The following is a 9,283-nucleotide window of genomic DNA, read 5'->3' as shown; positions in this document are numbered from 1 at the left end:
GCTACGTAAATATTGTTTGGAATCTGAGAAAGATTGGGATGAGGGAGTTCCTCTAGTTTTGTTTGCTGCTCGTGAAACTGTGCAGGAGTCCCTAGGTTTCAGCCCGGCTGAACTGGTGTTTGGTTACACAGTGAGAGGACCAATGAAAGTCCTTAAAGAACAGTTCTTGTCCCAAGAGTTGTGTACCAGAGATGAGAATGTGTTGGACTACGTTAGTCGCTTTCGTGAGCGCCTACACCAAGCTTGTGCTCTCGCAAAGGAAGCTCTGTCTTCCTCACAGAGGAGCATGAAAAGACACTATGATAAAGAGGCTGTTTCTCGTCCACTACAGCCAGGTGACCAAGTACTGGTGTTATTACCTGTTCCAGGATCTTCACTGTCAGCTCGTTTCTCTGGTCCTTATTTAATTGAAAATAAAATAAGTGAAACTGACTGTCCTTCAAACTCCTGATAGACAACGCCAATCTCGTGTGTGTCACATTAGCATGTTGAAAGCTTACCACACCCGACCCATCACACAGTTAGAGAGTTCAAAAACAGAGGAAGGTACTGCTGTCTCCTCTGCTACTACTGCTATCATAGTGGACTGTCATATTGATGATGATGATGATGGATTGGAGTTGCGCAACACTCAACAGCAGTGTGTTAGATTGCCCAACTCAGAAATGCTGCTGTCTATCCAATCCGGTCTGGTTCATTTAACGGATGGACAGGCCAATGATATTGTGAGGCTACTACACAGTTTCCCATGTCTCTTTAATGACGTTCCTACTCGCACCAATGTGTTGGAACATGACATTAATGTTGGAAATGCTACACCTATCAAGCAACACCCATATCGTATCAACGCTTCCAAGAGGAAGATAATGAGGGATGAGGTGAGATATTTGTTGGAGAATTACCTGGCTAAGCCAAGTTCAAGCCCTTGGAGTTCTCCTTGCATTCTAGTTCCTAAACCTGATGGTACGTCCAGGTTATGTACGGATTATCGAAAGGTAAATTCTGTCACAATGCCAGATTCGTTCCCGTTACCCCGACTGGACGACTGTATCGACACTATTGGTGCTGCTAAGTATGTAACTAAGTTAGACCTCTTAAAAGGTTACTGGCAGGTTCCGTTAACTTTACGTGCTTCTGAGATTTCTGCCTTTGTGACCCCAGACAACTTCCTACAGTACTCAGTCATGGCTTTTGGGATGCGAAATGCACCAGCCACTTTCCAACAACTGGTTAACTCCGTATTAGCTGGCGTTCCTAATTGTAGTGCATACCTTGATGACCTAGTGATTTATTCATCTGAGTGGTCAGATCATGTTGACTCGCTAAGGGTAGTATGTGAACGGTTGGCAGCTGCTTCTCTAACCCTGAACTTGGCAAAGTGCGAGTTTGGGAAGGCTACTGTTACCTATCTCGGTAAAGAGGTTGGCCATGGACAGGTGCGCCCTGTTGATGCCAAGGTCTTGGCAATAACTGCATTCCCTGCACCTACCACCAGACGAGAGCTACGCCGCTTTTTAGGGATGGTTGGCTACTACCGTAGCTTCTGTAAAAATTTCTCTGCGGTAGTTGCTCCAATTACCGATTTGCTTAGTCCGGCTAGATCATTTGTGTGGTCCCCTGATTGCAACAGAGCTTTTGAATCAGTGAAAGCACTCTTATGTAGTACACCTGTACTTGCTGCTCCAGATTTTGAACAACCGTTCAAACTTGAGGTAGATGCTAGTGCCAGAGGTGCTGGTGCTGTTCTACTGCAGCAGGACAAGAGTGGAGTGGATCATCCTGTTTGTTATTTTTCACGTAAATTTAATAAATGTCAAACAAACTATGCGACAATAGAACAAGAAGCTCTTGCTTTGTTGTGGGCTCTGCAATACTTTGAAGTATACATTGGTTCCAGTGCCCTACCAGTGATTGTGTATACTGACCATAACCCCTTAGTTTTTCTCCACCGAATGTACAACCAGAACCAGCGCCTTATGCGTTGGGCGCTGATTGTACAAAATTATAATTTGGAGATCCGCCACAAAAAGGGTTCAGATAATGTGTTGGCAGATGCTTTGTCTGCCAACAAATGATTTCTGTATGTTTTGCAAGTTTGTTGCTTTGTTGTGAGTATTCATGGAAATACTGTAGTCGCAACCCCTAGGGTTGCTCTTTTAAGGGTGGGAGTGTTACGGATACAGTTATCCTGTGTGTGTGTGTATCCTGTGTGTGTGTGTTTCTTTTCTCTCCTTCTCCCCTCACAGGTGAAAATCATCACTCCCCAATCAGTCAACAATCAATCATCAATCAGAAGACACACCTCCACCTAGTTCCTACCCAATCACAGTTCCTTCCCCATGGTTTAAAAACCCCATCATTTGTTTGCTCTAGAGCTAGCTCAATATCTCTCTGTAAATGCCATGTCTGTAGGTCTCTGTGTTTCACTCTCGCTTTGTGTCTTAACCTCTCTTTTGTTTGAGCACCTCATAGCACTTTGTCATCACCTGTGAGTATTGTTTTTGGTTATGGTGTTTGTTTGTTGCTGGTGGGAAAAGGGGGGAAACCAAGACAAGTCGCCCATGGGCATACACTACCCGTAGGTGAACTTTGTTAAATACACTAGTTAGAACTGGGCGGACCACCCACTGTATTTTTGGTTAGTTAGTTAGCTGTTGTTAAAGTAGGCTAGTCTAGCTTAGGGGTGTTTTTGTACATTTATTGTTTCTTTCCTTGGGTCCAGCTCAGCCCCTTTTCCTGCTCCCCCCATTACCGTGTGTTTATAAATAAACTTTGAGTTTGAAGGTAAATTTCAGTTGTCCTGGTTATTTCGTTCACACTTTTACTTTGTCACAATAATAATTTGCATGAGTTATGTTACGGGTCTCATTACCATCCCCCTAGACTGTCGGGCCAAAAGGGATTCGTAACAATAATGTACATGTTCACATGTAGCTACACGTCTGCATAGACGAATGTATTGGCTGTAAGAAGGCAGACAAAACATATTTGCTCATCTTTAAATGAATAAACAATGTAGTGAGTATTTTTCTAAACTGCGTTACCCATTGGGGCGGCAGGGTAGCCTAGTGGTTAGAGTGTTGGACTAGTAACAGAAAGGTTGCAAGTTCGAATCCCCGAGCTGACAAGGTACAAATCTGTCGTTCTGCCCCTGAACAGGCAGTTAACCCACTGTTCCTAGGCCGTCATTGAAAATAAGAATTTGTTCTTAACTGACTTGCCTAGTAAAATAAAGGTAAAATAAAATAAAATTTAAACAAATAAATTCCAGTCAGCTGACGGCAATACGCGACCTTCAGATGGTGACGTCATATTTAGTGGACCACACGACACCGGAAGCTGTTTCACCAACACGGATACTGATTCATTCAACCACCTCTTTAGCCTGGTAGCCAACATACAACCGAAAACAAGCTCTTTCGACCATTTTTGTGTATATTGATCTCGGTGTTTTTAACACAATCCTCTTTACGTATGTAGATACGTTTAACTTAAAGTAATTTGCGGAATCTGCCCATCTGTAATTTGCTTGTTAAATGTACAAATGTGTTGATTATACCGAGTCTAGCACTAAGCTTATCGTTAATGCTAGCTAGCCCGACCATGAACTCACTGAACGACTACCCTCCTGTTAAAGAAGAGGTCTGCTGGACGGAGAAAGAAGCTCTGGGTCTGAACATTGTCCTGAAAGAAGAGAAGGGGGATATTACAGTGAAAGAAGAGAACATTTTCGAGTGAAAGATGAAGAGGGGATAGAGGCTGTCTCAGTGGAAGAAGAGGAGGGGATAGAGGCTGTCTCAGTGGAAGAAGAGGAGGGGATAGAGGCTGTCACAGTGGAAGAAGAGGAGGGGATAGAGGCTGTCACAGTGGAAGAAGAGGAGGGGATAGAGGCTGTCACAGTGGAAGAAGAGGAGGGGATAGAGGCTGTCACAGTGGAAGAAGAGGAGGGGATAGAGGCTGTCACAGTGGAAGAAGAGGAGGGGATAGAGGCTGTCACAGTGGAAGAAGAGGGGATAGAGACTGTCACAGTGGAAGAAGAGGAGGGGATAGAGGCTGTCTCAGTGGAAGAAGAGGAAGAAGCTTTCAGAATGAAAGAGGAGGAAGAGGAGGCCATCAGTATCACATTGAAAGAAGAGAAGGATGTTACAGTGAAAGAAGAGAGAACATTTTAGAGTGAAAGATGAAGAGGGGATAGAGGCTGTCTCAGTGGAAGAAGAGGAGGGGATAGAGGCTGTCTCAGTGGAAGAAGAGGAGGGGATAGAGGCTGTCACAGTGGAAGAAGAGGAGGGGATAGAGGCTGTCACAGTGGAAGAAGAGGAGGGGATAGAGGCTGTCACAGTGGAAGAGGAGGGGATAGAGGCTGTCACAGTGGAAGAAGAGGAGGGGATAGAGGCTGTCACAGTGGAAGAAGAGGAGGGGATAGAGGCTGTCACAGTGGAAGAAGAGGAGGGGATAGAGGCTGTCACAGTGGAAGAAGAGGAGGGGATAGAGGCTGTCACAGTGGAAGAAGAGGGGATAGAGACTGTCACAGTGGAAGAAGAGGAGGGGATAGAGGCTGTCTCAGTGGAAGAAGAGGAAGAAGCTTTCAGAATGAAAGAGGAGGAAGAGGAGGCCATCAGTATCACATTGAAAGAAGAGAAGGATGTTACAGTGAAAGAAGAGACAGAACATTTTAGAGTGAAAGATGAAGAGGGGATAAAGGCTGTCACAGTGGAAGAAGAGGAAGTAGAAGTTTTCAGAATGAAAAGGGAGGAAGGGGAGGCTGTCACCTTGAAAGAAGAAGAGGAGGATGTTTTGGGAGATGAAGGAGAGGAAGAGGAGACTGAAGATCTGATTAACACCAGTGAGTACTGTCTTAAAAACATGTCCAGAAACTCTGTAGTTGTTGAACTAATGTGTGGTTTTAAAGCCAAAGGGACATTGCACTGAAATGTGCTCCTCACCAGAACCCCAAATATAAGCTTGTAAACAGTGCAAATGTAAACAACCACTGTATTTGACTCAAAACGGTTTTAAAACCATCATTTTGATCTGATGGTGGGTCCTTGCATCCACAGCTCTGTCTATGAATGAGAGATGTTCCATTTGTTCAAACCCTCAGCTACTCTCTGGTTATTAGGACAGTGGAGATATAAAACGTTTAAGTACCAATAAGGAGTATGATATTTATGGCTCTACCTTTCTCACTCATTATTATTCATGATCCATTCATGATTATCCCTAATCATGTTAGCATCCATATTAATATACAAGTGTTCAGAAACATATTCTATTCTTGTGTGACTCGTATGATACGATAAATTATGTACTGTTCATTTCTGTTGGGAACAATATCATCTGAAACACAACCAAAACAAACTGCAAATGTATCCAACAAGTTTGCTGAGTCACAAGCTTGATGTAGTCATTGTGTTCTAGGAATATGGGACCAAATACTTTAATACACATATAAGTGAATTTGTCCAAATACTTATGAGGCATTCAAATGTAGGGACTAGATATTTTATTTCTAAATGGTAAAACTGATATGTATGAATATACCTTCAACTAAAAGGTGACATTCTGTCCCTTTGTCTCATATGAAATATTTGATCTCCAATCTAAACTAGTGGAGTACAGAGCCACATTAAACTGTTATCTTCCCTGTCCAGATAAATACGTAGTGGAACACAGAGCCACATTAAACTGTTATCTTCCCTGTCTAGATAAATACGTAGTGGAGTACAGAGCCACATTAAACTGTTATCTTCCCTGTCCAGATAAATACGTAGTGGAACACAGAGCCACATTAAACTGTTATCTTCCCTGTCTAGATAAATACGTAGTGGAACACAGAGCCACATTAAACTGTTATCTTCCCTGTCCAGATAAATACGTAGGGGAACACAGAGCCACATTAAACTGTTATCTTCCCTGTCTAGATAAATACGTAGTGGAACACAGAGCCACATTAAACTGTTATCTTCCCTGTCCAGATAAATACGTAGTGGAACACAGAGCCACATTAAACTGTTATCTTCCCTGTCCAGATAAATACGTAGGGGAATAGTTTAAGCAATAAAGCCCGTATACCACAGGAATGACAACCTGATTAATAATATCACAGGTATGACAACCTGATCAATAATACCACAGGTATGACAACCTGATCAATAATACCACAGGTATGACAACCTGATCAATAATACCACAGGAACCTGATCAATAATACCACAGGAATGACAACCTGATCAATAATACCACAGGAATGACAACCTGATCAATAATACCACAGGAATGACAACCTGATCAATAATACCACAGGAATGACAACCTGATCAATAATACCACAGGAATGACAACCTGATCAATAATACCACAGGAATGACAACCTGATCAATAATACCACAGGTATGACAACCTGATCAATAATACCACAGGTATGACAACCTGATCAATAATACCACAGGTATGACAACCTGATCAATAATACCACAGGAATGACAACCTGATCAATAATACCACAGGCATGACAACCTGATCTACATGAATGCAGCTTCCACTTCATTAAAGCTGTTACCCAATCACAGGGATGGATAACTCTGGAAAGAGGAGGGCAGATTACTGGTAGGAGTTACCCAATCACAGGGATGGATAACTCTGGAAAGAGGAGGGCAGATTACTGGTAGGAGTTACCCAATCACAGGGATGGATAACTCTGGAAAGAGGAGGGCAGATTACTGGTAGGAGTTACCCAATCATAGGGATAAAATGCAAATGAATTACTTAAAAATCATACAATGTGATTTTCTGGATTTTTGTTTTAGATTCCGTCTCTCACAGTTGAAGTGTACCTATGATAAAAAATTACAGACCCCTACATGCTTTGTAAGTAGGAAAACCTGCAAAATCGGCAGTGTATCAAATACTTGTTCTCCACACTGTATATATCATTATTTATCATTATATATCATTAAACTAAACCTAACTAGTTTAAACCTGATAGTATAACAATAGTAGTAATTAATGTATTATATACAACACTTTTCATTGCAAAGACCATCTCAGACTGTAAAAACTGCCAAAACTAACAAAACACATGTAGAGATCTGGCAGGTCTTGGTGATGGTCTTCCACAGATTCAGATGATAAGGTGTTGTTCAGTCAGGCAGTTCAGAAAGACTGGGCAGTAGTTTAAAAGGAGGGAGCAACGATGTCACAGAGGGAGCAGCGATGTCACAGAGGGAGCAGCGATGTCACGGAGGGGGCAGCGATGTCACAGAGGGGGCAGCATCAGTCAGTTTCTCAGACCGGAGCTCTTCACCAGGCTCCTACTCGACATGGAGCCAGTTTTATCATGTAGAAATTTCATTCAGGTCTCTATTAAGTATTTAACTAAATAATCTGTTTGTCTTTGGCAGGAGAGAGACCAGACTCTCACTCTGACAGCGGAAAGAGTCCTTCGGGGGGACCAGACCCAGTGACACCCAAACCAGCGAGACAACACCACTGCTCCCAATGTGAAAAGATATTTTCCCTATCATGGGCCCTAAAAAGGCATGAGAGGACACACACAGGAGAAAGGCCTTTCCAATGTTCCCAGTGTGGAAAGAGTTTTACTTTGTTAGGAAACCTCAGGGAGCATAAGAGAATACACTCTGGAGAGAAACCTTACCACTGTTCCCAGTGTGGAAAGAGTTTCGCCTGGTTAGGGAGCCTGAAGCAGCATGAGAGGATACACACAGGGGAAAAGCCTTTCCAATGTTCCCAGTGTGGAAAGCGTTTTACCCAGTTAGGGACCCTAAAAGAGCACGAGACAACACACGCACAAGAAAAGCTCTACCAATGCTCCCTGTGTGGAAAGAGTTTTATCAATTTTACACATCTGAATAAGCATGAAAGAATACATACACAGGAGGAGAAGACATACCACTGCTCTCAGTGTGGAAAGACATTTTCCCAGTCAGAGGACCTGAAAACACATGAGAGAATAGAGAGGCTGTGTTCTGACTTAAGTTTTTGACCTGAGAATTTAGGTTTTCGTTTATGCCAAATGAAATCATATTGTTAACATGAAATCATTAACAAAATAGACCTACTCTTTTCAAGTTTTCATCTGGAGATGATAAATACTATAAATGATAAATACTATACTATAAATACTATATACTATACTAACCTTCATCCATTGCATACGAGTATAAACCCTCTACTATTGTTCATTATATTTGGGGGATATTGCTAAATGTTAATTATTATATAGATGAATGGAGTTTTGCATTTCTTGATTCTAACCTTAAACCTCTGGGATTTGATGTGATCTGGCTTTTCGCTAAATGAATTTGATTGAATACATGATTTAGATATTGCACCATGTAAATTATGTAATAAATTAATAGAATGAGCATTTCTTGATTTTGAACATTGAAACCTCTTGAATTGAGTCGTTTTGTTTCATTGAGTTAATTTGTTTACTAGTCGTCAAGATAAAGGACGAAGTTGTTGACGTGAAAAACACGAGTTCCCATCAATGTTATTCCACTATGTAGAAGCAGTATAGAGAGAGTGAAAGAAATGAAAATAAAAAGTAGAATAAGGCTCCATGTTAGCTAATACATTAGAGTAGAATAAGGCTCCATGTTAGCTAATACATTATAATAAGGCACCATGTTAGCTAATACATTATAATAGAATAAGGCTCCATGGTAGCTAATACATTATAATAGAATAAGGCACCATGGTAGCTAATACAGTAGAGTAGAATAAGGCTCCATGGTAGCTAATACAGTAGAATAGAATAAGGCTCCATGGTAGCTAATACATTATAATAGAATAAGGCACCATGGTAGCTAATACATTATAATAGAATAAAGCTCCATGGTAGCTAATACAGTAGAGTAGAATAAGGCTCCATGGTAGCTAATACATTATAATAGAATAAGGCTCCATGGTAGCTAATACAGTAGAATAAGGCTCCATGGTAGCTAATACAGTAGAATAAGGCACCATGGTAGCTAATACAGTAGAGTAGAATAAGGCTCCATGGTAGCTAATACAGTAGAATAAGGCTCCATGGTAGCTAATACAGTAGAATTGAATAATCCTCCATGGTAGCTAATACAGTAGAGTAGAATAAGGATCCTAATACATGAGAATAAGGCTGCATCCTATACTGACCAGTCTATTTACCCATTAGGTCTAATACATGTATCCTATACTGACTAGTCTATTACATGTATCCTATACTGACTAGTCTATTACATGTATCCTATACTGACTAGTCTATTTATCCATTAGGTCTAAT

The 9,283-nt window shown here is 41.4% G+C and overlaps 1 protein-coding gene across 1 annotated transcript; it reads left to right on the top strand.

Annotated features, from left to right (window-relative positions):
* The first annotated feature begins 3,352 nt into the window (after positions 1 to 3,352).
* On the top strand, positions 3,353 to 8,334 carry LOC116360828 (gastrula zinc finger protein XlCGF17.1-like). The gene is made up of 2 exons (XM_031815715.1): positions 3,353 to 4,843; positions 7,401 to 8,334. The coding sequence occupies exons 1-2, from the start codon at positions 4,591 to 4,593 to the stop codon at positions 8,000 to 8,002; spliced, it is 855 nt and encodes a 284-aa protein (XP_031671575.1). The 5' UTR covers positions 3,353 to 4,590; the 3' UTR covers positions 8,003 to 8,334.
* Positions 8,335 to 9,283: the final 949 nt, after the last annotated feature.

Source organism: Oncorhynchus kisutch, unplaced genomic scaffold (genome assembly GCF_002021735.2).
Source record: "Oncorhynchus kisutch isolate 150728-3 unplaced genomic scaffold, Okis_V2 scaffold503, whole genome shotgun sequence".
NCBI classification, from domain to species: domain Eukaryota; kingdom Metazoa; phylum Chordata; class Actinopteri; order Salmoniformes; family Salmonidae; genus Oncorhynchus; species Oncorhynchus kisutch.
Note: the sequence above shows the minus strand (reverse complement) of the source record. Positions and strands in the feature narration are given on the sequence as shown.